Genomic DNA, 20,420 nt, shown 5'->3' on the forward strand with positions numbered 1-20,420 from the left:
CCAAGTGGCTCAAGTGGTAGAGAACCTGTCTAGCAAGTGTAAGCAAGTGTGAAGCCATAAGTTCAAACCCCAGTGCTGCCAAAAGAAAAAAAAATCTTCATACATTCTAAAAAGGAGACAACTTTAAGATCACGCTCTCCAGTTATCTTTCAAAACAAAGAAAACAATGGCCAAAATAGCTAACACTTAGAGACTGTATAAATTTGTGTAAGTATGTCACTGGATGTTGTAATGGCATTTGGTAAAATTCCAAGTTAATTCTTGATTTAAAAAAAATCATCAAATACCTAATAGAACGAAACTTCCTGAACATGAGAAGAAATACTTTTTCAAAATTAACAAGCAGTCTTAATTTCCCTTGTTGTCAAGACTGAGCAAGCCCACTCTAGCCTCTCTCCCACTGGGGAGAAAAACACTGGGGAAAAAAAGCCTTTCTCCTTGCTGGGCAATTCATAGATATGTAGACAGAAAGTCAGCCAGAACATAGGAGACTTGAACACTATCAGCTTTCTTAACCTAATGTATAAAATACATTATGAAATAAAGTATATTTCATTTATAAATTAGGTTAGACTGTGAAAAATTAACAATAAGCAAGCAGATTGGAGAAGGAAGACAAAACTTGGAAAAAAAAAAACCCTATTAAGTTTCCCAGATTTTTTTTCTCTTTACTCCTGACTTTGACCTGAACATGGCCCCAGTGCTAAGCTATAGAGTGGCAGGCAGCAGGATCTGAGTGAAACTCTTTCTTCCTGACCAGAGCAATGGGAAAATGGGACCCTGTGAGTTAGGCAGAATGAGCGGAACCTTTGTTTCTTTGTCTCTTTTTTCTCCCAGCCCATCTGCGGTGACTCCAGTTGCAGAGCTGCAGAGCAGAAATAGTGCTGGCAGGGATGGTGACACAATGACTTAACTCAGGGACTTGTGACCCAGCAAGCAGGGGTGAGGGGAAGAGCGCTATTTTTGTTGGGGGTTTTGTTTGTGTTTTATAGACTGTATGCTTGTATACACACACATGAGAGTGTGTATTGAGAGGGTGTGAGTGGGTATGTGTGAGTGAGTGTACAAATGTGTGTGAATGAGTGTGTGAGAGTGAGAGTGTGAGGGTGGGGGGGGTGTCTTAACAGGGATCAAACCTCAGGTCCTTGCACAGGCCAGGCAAGAGCTGTACTACTGAGACACCTAGCCTCTCCATTGTTTCTTTTTCTCTCTTTTCTTCCTGAAGCTGTCTATGCAAATGCAGCTAAAACTCCAAGAGGAAATCCAACTTTCCAGATGAGGAATGGGAAGGATGCCTGGGAGTGAGAAAGCTAGCAAACTCTCAGAGAGGACACCGTGGGGAAAGGGACCTGCATTTGGTGTGAGCCAGCATGGGCCTGCCATCACCCTTGAGTGGCACATGCACAGGAAACAGCCCAAACACCCTGCAACAATGGGCACCATGTGGTGAAAGGAGAGAATCCATCAACCTGCAATTCCACTCAGTGAAGACAATCCTTGGAAATGAATAAATTACTAAACATTCCCATATGAAAGGAAACTAAGACAATTTGTCACCCAAAAACCTGCTCTCAGTGAAAAATTTCAAGCTAAGGCTGGGGATGTAGCTCAGTGGTTGAGTGTTAGCCTAGCATGTATGAGGCTCTGGGTTCAATTGCCAGCACACACACACACACACACAAAATTCAAGTTAAAGAGGAAAGGTGGAACTTCAATAATAAAAAGCAACAGAAATTATAAATATTTGGGTAAATGCAATGAATCACTTTTCTCTTCTATATTTTATTTTCTTTTGGGCAATAGTGGGGTTTGAATTCAGGACCTTACACTTGCAAGTAGATAGTCTACCATTTGAGCCACAAGCCCTGCCCTCTCCTCTTAATTTTAAAAAATATTTGTGACTGCCAGGCATGCTGGTGCATACCTGTAAACCCAGCACACAAGAGGTGGAGGCAGGAGAATCATAAGTTTGAGACCAGCTGGGCTACATAGTGAGTTCCAGGCTGCCTTTCTCAATCCTAACCCATAACACACACACACACACACACACCCATGACTACTGAAAGCAAAAATTATAACTTTTGACAGAGTTTCTTTAATATGTGTATATTTAATACAAATGACAACTATAACATAAAGCAGGGAAAAGTGAAGGAAGCTGTACATTGGAACTTTTCTTAAGTTGTAAAATATTAACTATGAGTAGACTGTGAAAGTTTAGGTATGTAAATTCCTAATAATCTAATAAAAATTGATATGAGGAGTCAAAATTCAATGGATTTCTAAAACATTTCGAATAATTCAAGAGGATGCAGGAAAGGGGAATGTAAGAGATGAAAATCAGAGATACAAATGGAAAACAAATAATAAAATTATACATAAATCCAAACATATCACTAATTACATTAATTGTAAATAGTCTAAATATACCAACCAAAAGGCAGAGATTTCAGTTTGGAGAAACATACAAGATTCAACTATCTGCCATATATAAGAACTCATTTTAAATATATTAGTACAGATAAATTAGAATAAAACAATGGACAAAGATATGGCATGCAAATATTAATCAAAAGAAAAAAATGGTGATATCAAGATTATACAAAATAAACTTCAAGACAAAGAATATTACCAGGGATGAAGAGAGACATTAACTAATAAGACAGCCAACTTGCCAGGAAGATGTAGCAGTCCTAAGTGTTTATGCTCCCAACAATCGACATGAAGCAGAAAGTGGTAGAACGAAGGGAGAGATGAATCTATCACTATACTTGGAGACCTCAACATTCTTTGCTCAGTAATTGACAGAATACATAAGCAGGACATCAGCAAGGATATAGAAGTCTTGAACAGCACAACCAAGTATCTTACCTCATTCATAAAACACTACAGAGAGTAGTAGAATACACATTTCTGCAGGGAGCATATGGAACACTCACCATGATATGTCACGTTCTAGGCTGTAAAACAAACCTGAACAAATTTTAAAGAACAGAAATCATATAAAGTATGTTATCTGGCTATAATGGCTTTAAACTACAAACAGTAACAGAATGATATCTGTAAAGCCACTCAAATATTTGGAAATTAAACACTTCTAAATAACTCAGAGGTCAGAGAGAAAGCATCAAGGGAAGTTAGAAAATACTTTCTAACTAAATGGAAATAAAAATACAACACATTCAAAATTGTTGTATGTGGCTGAAGTTATGTTCAAAAGAAAATTCATATATTAAAATGCTTATTTTTAAAAAAGTTCTCAAGTCAAGGGCTGGGGATGTAGCTCATGGTTTAGTATTTGCCTAGCATGCATGACATCCTGAGTTTGATCCCCAGTTCCACAAAAAAAAAAAAAGCTTTCAAATCAGTAGTCTACATTTACTTTCAACCTTCAAAAAATGAGCAAATTAGCCAGGTATAGTGGTTGTGGCAGGAAGATTGCAAGTTCAAGGAAAAGAAAAAAAATGAGCAACCTAATAGGTAATCTGAATGGACTTAACTTCTAAGTTCAAGCTGTAGACTAAAAACTTTCAACAAATAAAGTTCTTGGACTTAGATGGTTTCACTAGGGAATTCTACTAAATGTTTAGAAAAAAAATTAATACCAATTTTCTATAAACTCATCCAAAATACAGAAGATAAGAGAACACTTCTAACACAACATTCGGAGTTCAACATTCCCATGACACCAAAACCAGATAAAGGCAGTACAGGAAAAAAGAAATAATGAAGGAAAAACTACAGACCAAGATCTTCCATGAAAAAGTTCTCAACAAAGTAGTACATTGAACCCAGAAATATCTAAAAAAGATATGTCACCACCAAATGGGTTTCACCCCAAGAATGCAAGTGACTCCTTAGTCCAAAAATGTAATTTATCGTATTAACAGGATGAAAAAGGAAAACCATGTGTTCCTTTCAAAAGATGAAGTAAAAAAAATTGACTAAAGTCAATTTTCATTCATGATAATCACTCTCAACAAACTAAAAATAAAAAGGAACTTTCAAAGAACATTTTATAAAAACCTGGCTTCTGGGGAGTGGGAGAATACCTATCAGCTAGCATCATACTTAATTGTGAAAGATTAAAATTTTTCCTCTAAGACTGGGAACAAACCAAAGATGTTCACTCTCACCACTCTTCCTCAACATTGTACTAGGAGTCCTATCCATTGCAATAAAGCAAGAAAAAGAAATACAAATTAGGAAGAAAGAACTAAACATTATCCCTATAAATGACATGGTTATCTATGCAGAAAATTCCAATGAAACTACAAAAAAGCTCCAAGAACTAATAAAGCAAGCTTAGCACATTGCAGGATATAAAATTGATATACAAAAATTACTATTTCTGGAGGTGCGGCTCAAGTGGCAGAGTGCCTGCCTAGCAAGCAAGAGGCCCTGAGTTCAAACCCCAGTACTGCAAAATATTTGTGTGTGTGTGTGTGTGTGTGTGTGCATGTGTGTGTAAAAGTACAAAGCTTCTATAGGAAAACATGGGGGAAACCTCTGTGACCTTAGACATGATCCATAAGGAAAAACAAGATAAATTGGACTTCATCAAATTAAAATTTTTATACTCAAGAAAATGAAAAGAAAATCTACAAACAGGAGAAAGATTTGAAAATCATATATCTGACAAAAGACTTGTGTCTAAAATATGAAAAGAACTCTCAAAACTCATCAAAAGAGAAACAACCCAATTAAGAAATGGGTAAATATTTGAATACTTAACTAAAGAAGATAGATGAGCTAGAGTGAGGCTTGAGCAATAGAGCACCTGCCTAGCAAGCACAAAGCCCTGAGTTTGAATCCCGTTACCTCCAGAAAAAAAAAAATCAGAAGCTATACAAATGGCAAACACATGAAAGGATGCCCATCATCATTAGTTGTAATTAAACAAGGAAAATGCAAATTAAACCACAATGAGAGTCTATTGCACACTTGTTAGGGTGGTCAACTTTTTAAAATAACAGTATCAAGTAGAGCAAGAATGGACACAGCTAGAAATTATTTATTTCTGGTGAAAATGCAAAATGCTACAGATACTGTTTTTTTAAAAAAATTGGCAGTTGCTTTTAAAGTTAAACATACACTCCCCATATTGTCCTGCAATCCCCTTCCTAGGAATTTACCCAAGAGAAATGAAAAGTTACATTTATACAGAAGACCATATAGACATGCTTATAGCAGCGTAATTAGTAATTACCAAAACACAGAAACAAGCCAAACGATAGGTTGTGGTGGAGCTGCACAATGGGTACGGATGGAGTACTTTTGAGCAATGAAAGGAATGACCTGACACAACCCAAGGTGAGTCCCAAACTGTCATGCTAAATAAGTGAAACCAGGTTCAAAGTGTACATATGATATGATTGCAAGTGTGTGACATTCTGGAACAGCCAATGACAGGTCAGAGAACAGAGCAGGGGTTGCCAGAGGCCGGAGTGGGAGAGGGGTTGACTCCAGAATAGCAGCACGAGGGCACTGTGGGGGTAAAGGAAAGTCACCTTGCTGTGGTATTGGTGATCGTGACCATCCATTGGAGAAAACTCACATACCTGTACATCAAAAGGATGGATTTTACAGCATTACATTAACGTTTAATTTAAAAAACAAAACAAAACAAAACGAAAGAAAGCTGGGTGCAGTGGCTCAAGCCTATAATCCTAGCTACTGGGGAGGACTGTAGCTCAAGGTCAGCCCAGGCAAAAAGTTCCAAGGCCCCATCTCAACCAAGGGTTGGGCATGGTGGTACATGCCTATTATCTCCAGCTATGCAGGGAAGCACAGATAGAGTTGTGTTCCAGGCTGGCTCAGGAATAAAGCAAGACCCAATCTCAAAAATAATCAGCACACAACATACACACCAAAAGCAAATTGCAGTGTAATATATCCATGCAATATAATATCAGGAAGCTGTTAAAATTATGCTTTCAAATGATGTTAGCTTGGAAAATGCTATAATAAAATGTTAAATGAAAGAACATCCAAATTGGTAGCTACAGTATGAACTTGCCTGTACATGTCTAAACACCAGTGTTAAGAGGTGGAGAAATTATAAATTTATATGCCTGTGATAATTATAAATTATCTTCTGTGACAGCAGAAGGTGCATTTGGGTGAGATTTAATCTTTTGGGTTTGGTTTTTCTAAATTTTATACGCTTTCCAGTTTTTCTGCAACACATTTTACCACCCTTAGAACCCCTGCACCCCACAACAAGTAAGAAACTATTAAAGTTGAATGCACTTTAAGGCAAAGCAAATAAAGAGCTTGGGGCTGGCGAACCTGCAGCCGGCAGGGTGGCTTACTTCTGCGACTGGTCCTGCATCTTAAAGAGCGTCAGGATAACCTCGTCAGGGTAGCTCTGGATCAGCAGGTAGAAGACCTTCTTCACAGTGCTCTGGGCCGTGGTGTCCCTGATGTAGCTCAGGTGAGTGTAAATGTACTGGATGATTTCCGACACCTGAAACGACGGGGAGAGAGGCTTTTTCCTAACTCTTGACACAGTGCAGCAGGCACGCAGGTAGGGTGCCAGGCTTCAATCACCACACACGTAATGTGTCTGGGCCAAGGATGTCACTGTCCCGCTGCACTTTGCCTTGGCCAGCCGCTCCCACAGGACCATGGGCCACCGTGGTCTCTATTCTTGAAGAGGGGCAAATAGAGAGCAGCCAGGAAGAAATGACCAGAGCCACGTCCAGAAACCATGAAGGATGAAGGCAGAAGCTGAGGATGGGTGACTCAGAAAAAGGAGGATGGAACATCGGACTGCAGCTCCTTCAAATCTTAAGACTACGATGGAGGGAGGGCAGGGTTCGTCCTTGCTGTTCACTGGGCTATGGACCAGAGGCAGTCTCCTAGTGCTGAAAAAACTTCTCTTGTCAAGGCTCATGGCCTCTGAACCTTTCCCCATTTCTTTTCTTTTTCTTTCTTTATTTCTTTTGGCAGTACTAGGGTTTGAACTCAGGGCCTCGGGCTTACTGGTTAGGTGCTCTACCACTGGAGCCATTCCTCCAGTCCATTCTAGTTCTAAAAAGAAAATAAGTACTTCCTCACAGACCTGTTGTAAGAACTAAATAAAGTAGCATGTAAATGAGCCTAGCACAAGGCTTCACACCTAGTGTTAGCAAAACCTGAATGTTAGCTGAATTCTATGACCCCCAGAGGGCAAGCCTGGGCCAGCCAGAGGGAATTAGGAGGCGCAGATCCCAGCTTAGAACTCCCTGAGGCTGAAAATGTCTCACCCTTGCACCATGTGGGTGGGAGTGTAAACTGGTAAAGGTGTCATGGAAACCAGTGCAGAAGTGTTTCAAAAACACAAAACTAGACTACAGATGACCCAGCCATCCCACCACTATACCAAAGGAAATGAAGTCAGCGTAGTACAGAGGCATCTGCTCTCCCATGTTCATTCACTGTTCACACACAGCCAAGAAATGAAAACGGCCTACGTGTTCAACAGATGAATAAAGAAAATGTGGTATACAAACATAATGGAGTAATACTCAGCCTTAAAAAAGAAGGAAACCTAGGGCTAGGTATGGTGGTGCACAACTGTAATCTCAGATACTCAGGAGGCAGAGATCAGAAGGATTGTGGTCCAAGACCCTATCTGAAAAATAACTACAGCAAAAAAGGGCTGGGGTACTTGGTCAAGTGGTAAAGAGCCTGCCTAGCAATCAGGAAGACCTGAGTTCAAACCCCAATACTGAAAAAAAGGAAAAAAAAATGGCAAACCCATTGAAGAGAGCAGAACAGTGTTAGCAGGGGCTCTAATTGATGACAATATATTATATGCTAGAAAACTGCTAAGAGAATAGATTTTAAATATTCTCACCACACCAAAAAATAAGTATCTAAGTTAGTGGCTTGACTTAGCCATTTCACAATATATATAAAAACACATTGTATACCATAAGTATATATAATTTTTATTTATCAATTAAAATACATTAATTTTTTTGACAGCACTGGGCTTTGAACTCAGAGCCTCACACTTGCTAGGCAGGTGCTCTTACTGCTTGAGCCACTCCGCCGGCCCATAACAATGCATTTAATTTTTCAAAGTAAGGGGTTCACAAATAGAAAACGAGCTGTGGTTTTAGGTAATGAGCCCCTCAGTATTGCTGTGGCATTGTCTGGCTGACCGTGGTGGGGAGGGAGGCTCTAGATAGAATCCCAGGCACCCGGGGGAGGCTGGAGTAGTTCACTCCTGAGTATCTTCAACTCTGGGGCCATCACTTGTCTGCTCTGAGGCAGAGCTCATCAGGAGGTGGATGAGGATAAGACCAGGATGAGGATAAAGCTGAAGAGTGGATTAAGCCACCATTACAGTGCCAAAGGATCTTTTTAAATGTGATAGTAGAAGAGATGAGAAGCTATGCTGTCTTCATTTTCCTGAGGACCAGTTCCACCTGTGACACGGAGTCTGCATTCCACTTATGAGGTCAGTGTCTCGTAAATGTGCACACACACGAACACACAGCCAGTCCCTACTTCAAATTCTGAGCTGTCCTCTTTTCCTGGGAAAGTGACATGTGTGATAAGTGGTACTATACCCTCTCCTGCTGCTGGGTGGTGGCAACAAGCTGCAGCTCAAGTCAGCCTTGACCCCAGGGAAAATGGCTGACACTGCGATGTGCTGTGTGGCAAAACAAGGACATTCCACAGGCTAAGTGTTTGAAGTGCCTTTTCCATGTGCAAGATTTTCAGCTCACAGTATTGGGACATTTCCCTACTGTAAGTCTAGAAGCATCTGTCTATGTCTACCTACATCTACATCTGTATCGGTGTCTGTGTCCTTATCCACGTCCATGTCCTTGTCACTGTCTCTGCATCTGTGTCTACATCATCTGGGTCTATATGCACCCTGTCTTTGATCGTGACTTCCCCCAGGTGGATAAAGAAGGTGCTTACACACTTAATCTGTGCACACTGTCTGGAAACAGGAGGGCGCCTGAGGTCTCTCCTGGTCCTGGAGCTCCTAGCAACTTGCTGCTATAACTTTGACTCAATTTCTCCACCTCATTCCATGCATGGAAATGCTTTTAGACAGCTACAAAAACTCTTCATTTAGCCTTTTTTTCTTCTGGGTTAAAAGATTTGAATTGCTTAAAGCTGGTTGGAAATAAAACAGAACAAGACCCCAAGACAGAATGGAAAGGAAGAACCCTTAAATAGGCCTGGAAGTCCCCGAGAGGCTACCTTGCTGATTTCTGGAATTGCTGACTTCAGGATCATCCTTAACACCTTGGAGGCTGCACGAATGTTATGACTATTGGAACTGGTCATGGCCTCCATGGCTAACATGATCACATCGGCTCTCTCTGTGGGGGTCAGGTACTTCCTGAAGAACTAAGGAAGAAAAGAAGATCTGTCTTCCTAATTCCAGCATCCCACTCTGGGGTTACCCCAAAACCTCTGGCCCCCAGAAAGACCAATCAACCAGGGTCCCATGGAGGCAGGTCCCAGGAAAGCATGTTGCTATCCTATGGCCAAGCTCCAGAGTGCCACCAACTCTGAGACCCATAAAGGAGCAATGGTTCAGACAAAATGACACAGAGAACAATGCCAAAGGTGTTTCTGTTTTGAACTTGGAGTGCCATTAGGCAAGCCCATTTCTGCTTTGTAAAGCAGAGCTGCACATCCATGTGAAGCTCATGTGTTCAGACAATATTGGTGCCAGCTCTGTGCCTGGTTCCATTGGTGAGAGCTGGGGCAGACTGTGATCATGACACCAGATGCGTTTGCCCCCAAGGGACTTCCCACCAATGGGGATAGTGAAGGGGCAGAGCTAGTGCAGTGTGAGAAATGCTGCTAAGGCCCGTGAATAGGTACTGAAACCACAATAGTCAGATTAGAGATGGCTCCCTGGAGTGAAAAAGGGAAAGGGGAAAGAATTCCAGGCAAAGGGCAGAAGGTGTAAAGGCCAGAAGTGGCCACTCCTTCTGACTCCTGTGTCCTGCTCGGGAGACCTGGGCCGGTGGAAAAGGAGAACTGAGGAAAGATAAGGCAGGACAGTTAAAGCATGAGTCAGATCATGAAGGGCCTCGTGGGCCAGGTGAGGAAGCTCAGACTTAAGAATAACAGGGAGCCTGCCGCCGGGTGCCAGTGGCTCACACCTGTAATCCTAGCTACTCAGGAGGCAGAGATGAAGAGAATCATGGTTCAAAGTCATCCCTGGGAAAATAGTTTGTGAGACACTATCTCACTACCTTGAACAAACCCTTCACAAAAAAGGCTGGTGGAGCAGCTCAAGGTATAGGCCCCGAGTTCAAACCCCAGTACCACAAAAAAAAAAAAAAAAAAGAGTTAACACACAGGCTGAGGGGATACAACAATGAGGTTTGTGTTTTAAAAATAGTTTTCTGACTATAACATCGAAAATGGTGGAATGGAGGCATGTCAGGAAACAGGACAATCTTAACAAAGAGGCTGTGACAGGCCTTGGGAAAGAGACGATGGTGGACTGATTGGGAATGGCGAGGTTGGGGCTGGAGTGGGATAGATAGATCGGAAGGCGGCTTGTGGGGAAGGGTGGACAGACAAGATACTACATTAGACATGGAGAGGGGGGAGAGGAAGGGACGCAGGATGAGTTCTGGATTTCTGACTGGAGTGATTTGGGCAGATGGGGCTGGGGACACCATACCTAAGATATCCCATACACTCTTGCTGAGTGGGTTAAGTTAGAGCCGGGCCACAAGTAAAGGCATCTGGGTACCTAGCACCAGCTGCACATGGAGAATAGGGTTGTCTGTACTTCCTAAAAACTCTCTCAAACTTCAATCAACTCAAATGCTGCTGGGAAAATGCACCTAACCCATCCAGCCTACTTCACTTTGACCTTAAACTTTGGAGACCCTTGTCTGTGGCCCCACCCAGGCCCTCTATAATCCCCCCACCCTGCCCCAGGCATCCCAGGTACTGTGAAGAGCAGGTTACCAGCGTGAGATCCTGCATGCTGGCGAACCATTCCCTGCGGAAATGCTTCTGTAACTCCTTCAGCATGATCTCTGTCTTATGTTTCGAACCTCCAATCCAAAAATGACAATTAGGGGGCAGAGCCTTAACAGAGAAAAGGGAACACATGCCTCCCTGACACTTTGCTGGCTCCCCTCTGAACCACAGAGAGGCCAACAGAGTTAAATGGATGAAACTACATTAGCTCAACAGAGTGGAGACAGGGCCAACGGGGAAGGGAGCATGTGGTTGGGGACTCAGCCTGACCACTCTCAGCCACTATTCCTGCACCATGCCAGAGTGCAGACTGACTGCACCCCTGCATACTGGGCAAAGTGCACCCCTATTGAACCTCAAGAAGCCAGGGCTGCTGGGCGTGGGTGGCTCACGCTTGTAATCCTAGTTACTCAGGAGGCAGAAATCGGGAAGATAGCAGTTCGAAGCCAGCCCAGGCAAATAGTTCACGAGAGCCTATCTCAAAAAAACTCTTCACAAAAATAGGACTGGTGGAGTGGCTCAAGGTGAAGGCCCTGAGTTCAAGTTCCAGTACTGGAAAAAAAAAAAAAAAGCTAGGGTTCCTGAAACTTTCTTTAGGGGATATTCACAAAGTCCCCTAGAAACTTTCTGTGTGGGTCTGTCTGTATGTTTGGTTTTCCTGGGGCAGAGAGGGACTAAATTAAGGATCCCCAAATTTTCCCTCTGAGAAGGGACACTCATTTCCCCAAGTTTATGTCTAGCAGTAGGTATGGGACATCTGGGAAATACTGAGGATCCAATTGGTCCCATAGGTGGCTGCAAGCTTAGCTCTCTCTTTATCCCCCAAAATCTTTTTTATTAAAAAACGTTGTATCAGGGATGGGTTTGGTGCTAGCCCAGATAAAAATTTAGATCTGGTTGTAATTGATCAACTGGTCTGCCTAGTCTCAGGGCAATAGGACAGATTTACCCCAGTGCCCATGATAGGAAACGGCCCTTTGGTGTGTGTCTGACACAACACACGCATCAAGGAATGGTACTTGCTTGCTCTTGTTATTCAGTGGGTCCCGCAGCAGCAGCCGGGTGGCCACCAGGATCAGAACACTTACTTCTCTGAAGAACAAGTATTTTGAACAGGTAATGCAGAGCCTCGGATGCCCCTGTGCTGATCTCAGCATTAGAGTGCACGCAGAAGAGGCCCAAGATGCCCATCAACTTCCCACTCAAAGAGAAAAGCATCATATTCTACCAGGAAAAGGAGAAGGTTACTGTCTCACCATCCCAAAGGACACTGTCCTCCTCCCCAACCCCCAGGCTCTCCTCCCCTCTAAATCATTCGCCTGTATGGGTCCCCTCCCTCCCTAGCTCCACACTCCATCCTGGCCAAGAGAAGTCCTAATCAGACCCCGGAAACATGGTGGCTAGGTCTCCAGCCCAGCTAGTTAGGCTGGGATCCCAACAAGGCTGAGAGGTATCTGGCTAATTGGAGTTCACTGAGCCCAAGGCAAACCAAACAGACAAGTCAAGCCTCTTGTCCTACAGGAACAGAAAAAGGGGCAGGTGCTCCAGTCACCCACCCTCCAGCTGCCCCAGCAGAGCCCCCAGGCTCAACCCCTTGTGCAGAGAAGCAGGTGCCAGGTCAGTCTTGTACCCTTCTTTCCCCAAGCACTCACCGACAGCTCGGGAAAATTGCAAGCAAATCTCAGAAGCCTGGAGATAGTACCCAAGGCCCGGGTCTTCTCATACACTTTGTCTGACAGGGTTAGCCAGGGTAAGATGATCTGGACAGGGAGCAAAGAGACCCATCAGCACTCCTGTGGGAGCATGGCTCCCTTTCTTCCTTGTCTTGATTCCACATCCCAGACAAATAGGAGGGAGCTCTGAGGTGTTGGAATGTGTGGAGGCCCCATGAAAACATACCCTTAGCAAAGCAAGGGTATGTTGAAGAGTCTCTGGTGTCAGGCACCAGTGGCTCATGCCTGTAATCCTAGCCTAGACACTTGGGAGGTTGAGATTGGGAGTATAAAGGTCTGAGGCTAGCAAGGCAAATACTTCGTGAGACTCCCCCCATCTCCAAAATTACCAGAGCAAAATGGACTGGAGATGTGGTTCAAGCTGTAGAATGCCTACTTTACAAGCATGAAGCCCTGAGTTCAAACCCCAGTACCAAAATAACACAAATAAAACCTTAACAACTCCATGCACTAACAGGGTGCAGAGCAACTGGAACTCTCTTGCATTGCTGGTCAAACCCTTTAGAGGTGTCCTATAAAGTTAGATACACATATGACATACAACACAGTCATCCCTCTCCTAAACATTTACCCAAGAGATCAAAACCTTGTTCATACAAGAACTCAGGCACATAGATTTATGGCAGCTTTATTTGTAATCATCCCAAACTGCATACAACTCAAATGTTCCTCAACTGAAAAATGACTACGTGAACTGTGGTCCATCCAAACAATGATAAAATAAAAAGAAACAAACTCCTAATACCTATAACAGTATGGATGACTGTCAAACCCATTATGCTAAGTGAAGAGAAGATAGACTCAAGAGGCTGCATAGAATTCTGTTTAGATTTAGAAACTCTAGGAATAAAAATCAAGTGGGCCAATGCTAGGAGCTGGGGGTTATGAGGGACTCTGGGGAGGCAGGAGAACTGCTTTACAGTGTGACTGTTGCTGCGGTTCTCTGACAGTATGTATTCGTCAAAACCTACAGAACTATACAGTAAACAGGATGAATGATACCTGTATGTAAATTATACCTTCAGTTCTAAAATGAAATAAAAAAGGAAGGTCCTTAGGAAAACTATGTAGTTCTCAAATTTTTTTGCGAAAAATGATCTTCCTAGGGCTGGCAGAGTGGCTCCAGTGGTCGAGAGCTTGCCCAACAAGTGTAAGGCCCTGAGTTCAAACCCCAGTAAGGCAAAAAGTCCTCTCAAGTAGCTAGGATTATAGGCATGAGCCACTGGCACCAAGCTTCCAGTGCCAGTGGTTGGGGGGAGGTGGCCCAAACAATGTATATACATGTAAGTAAATGTAAAAATAATAAAATAAAAAAAATTATCTTCTTTCTGATCCTACAGTGCAAAGTCAAAAATAAAATAAGTGATGTTATAGCATGCTTTCATGTAATCTTATAATAAAAATTATGCCTAAAAGATACACACTAAATTTTTAGGTTACCTCAAAGTAGTGAATATAATCCAAATTCATTTGCATATGAAAGCAATATTTTAATTTAATTTATCAAGATAAGTCAATTTCCTCTGCTATTCTTTTTTTCCTGTGCTGGGATTTGAACGCAAGGCCTTGTGCTTGCTAGGCAAGTGCTTTACCCCTTGAGCCCTTCTGCCAGCCTTTTTATCATTGATTTTTTTTTTGAGATAGGGTCTCACTTTATGCTTTGGCTGCTCTGGACCACAGTCTTCCTATTTATGCTTCCCCACATAGTGTGGGATGACAGGTGTGTGCCACTGCACCCTGCCATTGGTTGAGATGGGCTCTCACAAACTTTTTTCCCAGGCTGGCTTTGAACTGTGAGCCTAGTGATCTCTGCCTCCCAAGTAGCTAGGATTACAGCCAAACCCAGCTTTCTCCACTAGGTTCTATGAACTGTGGTGCTTTTGGTTATCATTTATCTTTGAAGAAGATAATGAACCCCAGTAATGAACCCCTTGAGGGCCTGACTGGGACTAGAGCCAGTATTTCCAATCCCACAAGAATGAGTGTAGCAGAGCATTTCTTATGACACAGTGAGGCAGCCAAAAAAGCACAAAAATTCTCAACAAACATGCTGGAAAGGACACATTCCAAAGAAGTATGCCACTCATCCAAATATGGATAAATGTCCCCTCTGGATACACTCCTTGTTGAGATCATTTTAGAGGACACTTGGGCAATCTTGTCGCTTTATTTGTAGTCACACATAATGCTTTATGCAAAATTATATTGCCTTAATACATTACCATTGTGTTTGTGAAAGATGGATTCAATGGACTCTTAGCTATTTCCCCAACTCAAACTCATCATCAGGAGATGGAAATTTGTCATAACTAAGAATCTTTGAAAGGAGCTGGAGGCAATTAAGGGAGCACTCCAAGGAATATAAGAGTAGCCTAGATGGGCGAGTTCTGAAGTCTTCATGATACAGCAATAACACACACTGCCCGGTGAAAATGCTTTGAAGATTAAACTCTGACATGAATATAAATATTATTCCTATTATAGCCCCAACGTGCCCGACTTCCGTGCTTCTCAAAACACCACTCTCAGAACAGCATCTTGGGGGAGACGCGGGAATCTGTCTACAAACAAGCTTGTGCATGCTGAGGTCTGAGAACCAATGGTCTTTGAACTAAGAGTGACACTTAGACCGTTGTCATATTCAGTCCAAGAAACACATACAGTCCAAGAAACAGCAGAGGAGTTCAGGTTCATGGTTTCTACAGCTGCTTACCTCTATGAATTTTTCCAGTATTAGCATGTTGGGGCACAAATCGTCCATCGTGAGAGCTTGTAACATGTCATCTAAGGCTTGGGCAGTCTGATAAGTGAAGAGACATGGGGTGTACAGGAGGACGACTACATAGCACTATCTTGGCTCCCTGGGGACACGCCCTCCATCCCCTTACACCTCTCTACAGGATGAAGGAAAGGGGAGCCAGCCCAGCTCTATTGCCCCTGGTACCTCCGCATGTGGTCCTCCCTAGTGCTGACCTTTCTTAGCATCACTGAGGACAGGACCAGGTCCAGCTCAAATGGTAGCCAAATAGTGAAATGTAGGCACTGAGCACTTCTCTCCCACAAAGAGAGCCCCCACGGGGTCCTTACCATTAGAGAGTTGTTCTGCCAGATTAAGGCTACTTCTGGAGGTGTGTAGTTGTGGGGGTTTTTTGTTTTTGTTTTTGTTTTCAGTTCTGGAGATCCTACAGAGATGCAATCCAGAGCCTCACACATTCTAGGCAAGCGCTTTACCACTAAGCTACACCCCAAGTCCAAGGACACTTCTAAATTTAAGCTCAAATACCCTTGGGAAGATTTGGCAGTGTCTGGGTCAGTTATTCCATAGAATCTGTCTCTTCCCAGGCCTGAGGCTGTCATGTCAGCCTCAATGAGAAAAAACATGAGTCGTGCGAGGGCCCAGGTCATTTTCAGGGAAGATGGGCGAGGATCAAGTAGCCCACAATTGGACTGAGCAGCACAGGGGCCATGGGCGCCTGTGAAGACGGGAGGAGGGAGGTCAGGGAGCTAAGGGGACGGAGGTGACCCCCAAGATAGAGTCCTCCCCCATGGAGAGCTGCAGAAGGAGGTAATGGTGGGGATTACCTGAAGGTAAAGACTAGCACTGTCCCTTCGGTCTAGACTGGGCACGATGAGGGGCAGAGAGAACACACTGGAGATGCCAGCAGTGACCAGGTCCAGCTTCTGAGACAAGTGGAAAGGTGGTTTCACCTGGCTGGGGGGAGAAGTGCAGATGACAAGGGACACAGGGTCCTGTGAGAGGCCAGGCTATGTTTCCAGAACCCTCTGGGGGAACTTGCTCTGCTACTTGCTTCCTGAGTTACAGGAAGCAGAGGACCACTTATTCCAGTGGTCCTTTGCCAGAGAAGGTGTGCCCTGATTCTTGGGGAGGCCTCCCTACCCTGAATGTCCTAAAGACTTCTAATGGTGAAATTGGAGAACAACCTCACCATCCCAGGGTGCACGTAGGTGAAATGGAAACCAGAAGGCCCTGACGCCCACAGCCCCCAAATCAAGTTCCCAAGCTGTGCCCTTCCCCCCAGCCCAAATGTCCCCAGAATCAGAGCCCCAGAGACTGTGAGAAGGTCACAGCAGGAAAGGAACCTTAGCGCTACGGTGCAGAGCATGGCTTGCTGACGCACGTTGTTGTCCAAAATCTCAGTGGATTCTTCCAGGAGAAATGTCTAGAAGGGCCAGGAAGACACAAGAATTTTCCTCAGAAAGAGATGCCAGCCCTTAGGTCTAAGACTGTCACCCTTATTCCTAGATGACCAACTCCCAGAAGAGCTCGGGTCTTTCCTACCTCAATTTTCTTGGCAAGAATGGTTTTAGGATAGTAATCATTCATGTCTCCATTTGTCTGGGCACGCACAGCACCACTCAATGTCTCCAGTGCCCTGAGGAAATTCATCTTGTCCACCTTGGACTAGGAGAGAAAACATAGACTGCTGCACATAAACTGGTCCCCAAACCTGAGCCGGTCCTCAAGCAGCACCTGAGACTTGCCCTCTCTCTCTGCCTCTCACACCCAGCCCAGACTCAGGGCATCTAGGCCAAAGGATAGAGGAAACACTTGAGCTCCTCAGCACCAGTGCCCAGGACAGTGCTCCCTAATGTCCTGTCCCTCTCTGTAGCTCTCTGGGGACAATGGGGCTAGGAGTCTAGGAGGAAGATTCTTCAGACAGAAAGACATGAACCCCAGCCACCCTGTCTGGTGGCCTGGCCACCAAGATTTCCCCAGATTGAGAGTCAATGACAAGCTGAATTGCAGGTGGCTCCTAAGCCAGGGCTAGTCCTTAAAACCCAAGGAATTATGCACCCTCATTATTTTCTATTTCCTCCTCACTTCTTGAAAAAGTCCAGAAGAATTCCCTTACCATGTGTTCTTGTTCTATTAATTCCAGAATTAACCCATAGGCTTCTTTTTCTGATTGCCGCAATCCTGAAACCGGATGTTGTTGAAAGGAGTTTAGCTGATTATCAGATAGCCTAGTAAGGGGAGCTCTCCTCCTCCCCTCAACCCTCTATCAAGAAGGCTCAGAAACCATCAGGAGCAGTGTGGGTGTCTGGGTTTCCAGAAGCAGCTGTTTTGGGTGTGGGCATGCAAAGCTCCATTTGTGTGGCCCCTGAAGCCACAGTGGAAGGCAGTGAGGTGAGTCTTAATGAAGAGGTTTGCAGCATCGAACATGGCCAGAGACAGAAGAACAATTAGGAAGAAAGAGACCTTCAAGTCACTCCCAGTGGCTGCAGATTTTTGACAGCTGTCCTACACTGGCTTTAAAATTCCTGGTTGTGTATGGATTAGAAACTCCAAGTAGGCCTTGGAGCCTCCCTGGTCACCTGGGGTGGTATAGCTTTCAGGGTCCATCTCCCTGAAAAGCAACCCAGGCAAACACAGAAATGGTAGGAAAAGAGCCTGCCTGCTGCAAGTGGAGTCCTGAGGGGATAAGAGAATGAAGACGCTGGCAGCACTGGGCCCCTGAAGTGACATAGGCAATGGGCCTGAGTTTAGGTTGCTGCTGGCCTTCTGCAATGTCCAGCACACCTAGCACCCCCAAAACAGGGCTTGCAGCCAAGGCACAGGGCTTAAGCCGACAGCTCTGTCATCAGACTGCTTTGACATATCAGAGCTCAGCAGTTCTCTTTCATTAGTTCTGCAACCTTCAGACAGTTAAAGCCTCCCAACTTTGGTTTCCTCATCTGTACAGGGGAAGGTGATAGTACCAACTCTTGTTTTTGGTTAAATGAATTAACACATGTAGGAAATAATCATGAACAAATTGAATTCCCCCACAGGGACCAATTAGGAGGAGACCGTGACCATAAACTAGAGCGATAGGCGGTGTCTCACACCAGGGAGGGGTTAGTTACAAGTGGTCAGATTCTGTACCTATTTTGAAGATAAACGGGAATAGCTGACAGACTAAATGAGAGTTTGGGAGAATGACAGAGTCAAGAGTTTAGGGCCTGAGAAACTAGAAAGATTGAGTCGTCGCTCGTTGACTTGGGGAGCAGATCTGAGGTTGGTAATAAAGGCAGGTTCAGTTTTGAACATTTTGAGATTATCTGCTGAGCATCAAGGAGCAAATATTAATAAGCTGGACTTGAGAACCTGAAATTCAGGGCCTGCATATCTGGACAATGGGCATCACTTAGGCACATAGATGGTGTCTAAAGATTAGCTGTGATTCTCCTGAGCAGCTAGTGGTCAGCTAGGTGAGCTTTCACCAAAATCTTAGACAATGTCCTGTCCCCAGCCCTGCTCCAGGTCACTCAGGGAGCAAGCCTGCAAAAGGGACGGGCCTGCAGAAACTAGAGCTGTGGAAGGGACAGTCAGAAGTGAGCAGACTTTGTGCTGAGTGACCTGTCTCACAAAGGCCAGGCCATCAGCACCACTTCTGAGCCACTGCTGTTAGAAAGACGGCCCGACCCAAGGCCAACTGCTCACCCATTAAGTTTGGCTTCCAAGAGTCACGTTCAGTGGATGGCTCGAAGGTTACTCTGTTTCCTTTTTGCTCCTTAGGATGTGGGTTCATCTGTATGTGCTGAGCACCAGCCTGCAGCTTGTGATGAGAACAGCAGCCGGGCCTGCCGGGAGATGGGCCTTCCTAGGAATGCAGTTTCTGCACTCAAATGGGGAGGCTGCAGGAGGAAAGGGGGCGTGGGATGTAGCTCAGTGGTAGCACTTGCCTAGCATGGGTCAAGGTCCTGGGGTTGATCCCAGCATTGGAAAAAAAATGAAAATAAAACAAAAAAACTACAAGAAAAGCAATGGGCTTAGCAGTGCCTGTGCTGGGCCCCGCAGTCAACTTCCCACTTCCTCCCCGTGGGAAGATGCAGGACCCTCTGAAGGACCCTGATTCCTCCTGACTTGTCCAGGAGACTTCCATCACAGATCTCCCTGTGTAGGGACACCTCAGGCTCCAGCTGACTTTTAGGACACAGTGTCCATCTCTCTGCTTCTGGAAGTCTTCAGTTTAAATCCTGAGGTTACTTTTTCCAGAGGCTTCTGTCCTCATGCCTTAATTCATAGTCCTACTTCTGCCCCAGGGTAGTGGAGCTAAGCACCCCACATCTGTTCCTCCTGGACGTGGTCCAGGGAAATGTGCTCGTGGACCAGAAACTGCTGCCCAATCCGGTCCCCAGATGGGCACAACCCACTGCTGGCTATTCTTAGAAGAACTTCCCCTGTCTCCCTTGGTCTCCCCTTCAGTTCAGCTTGTTTCTGGGCTGTTGCTGGAGCACTGTCTCCTCAGACAGGCCATCCCCTGGGAACTGGCAGATACCTGGTCAAGACTTCCCTAGGCCTAACTCGTAACAACTGTCTAAAATACAAAACCAAGCACCTCACTACCCACAATCCATTGTGAAGTCAAAGATGCTCGAGTCTGAGTTCAGGGTCCTGGACCTATCTCCCGTCCCCGCCCAACCCCACACCCCGCCCCAGCATGAAGCACCCCAGGCCTGTGTGGCCAGGCCCCTGAGGGGTCACCCTCACACAGAACCCCCACCTCTGACCCTTCCTTGGCTGTGGAGAGGGACAGTCAGGCAGAGACTCCTTTACCTGACACCTGGCCTGCTTGCCTCAGACCTAGGCTACAGGCCTCTCCCGATGGCTCCAGGGGGCGCTGTGCTCCTGGGCCCTGAGCACCCCCTACAGGGCAACCACAGAACTGCTCCAGTTAGAGCTACCACCCCGACCCCTGGTGGAGGGAGGGGCCTTGT

The 20,420-nt window shown here is 44.8% G+C and overlaps 1 protein-coding gene across 1 annotated transcript in view; it reads right to left on the bottom strand.

Moving 5' to 3' along the window:
- LOC109692111 (maestro heat-like repeat-containing protein family member 7) overlaps positions 1-20,106 on the bottom strand; it is a 32,020-nt gene extending 11,914 nt beyond the window's left edge. Inside the window, exons 1-11 of the mRNA XM_074048679.1 lie at positions 19,144-20,106; positions 17,573-17,637; positions 16,999-17,121; positions 16,800-16,879; positions 16,281-16,410; positions 15,412-15,498; positions 12,618-12,725; positions 12,054-12,189; positions 10,951-11,039; positions 9,211-9,360; positions 6,315-6,469 (exon numbers count right to left, since the gene is read on the bottom strand). Coding sequence (XP_073904780.1) covers positions 6,315-6,469; positions 9,211-9,360; positions 10,951-11,039; positions 12,054-12,189; positions 12,618-12,725; positions 15,412-15,498; positions 16,281-16,410; positions 16,800-16,879; positions 16,999-17,121; positions 17,573-17,637; positions 19,144-19,231 — 1,211 coding nt within the window. The 5' untranslated portion in view covers positions 19,232-20,106. The remainder of the gene's footprint in view (positions 1-6,314; positions 6,470-9,210; positions 9,361-10,950; positions 11,040-12,053; positions 12,190-12,617; positions 12,726-15,411; positions 15,499-16,280; positions 16,411-16,799; positions 16,880-16,998; positions 17,122-17,572; positions 17,638-19,143) is intronic.
- Positions 20,107-20,420: the final 314 nt, after the last annotated feature.

Source organism: Castor canadensis, chromosome 11 (genome assembly GCF_047511655.1).
Source record: "Castor canadensis chromosome 11, mCasCan1.hap1v2, whole genome shotgun sequence".
Classification (NCBI taxonomy): domain Eukaryota; kingdom Metazoa; phylum Chordata; class Mammalia; order Rodentia; family Castoridae; genus Castor; species Castor canadensis.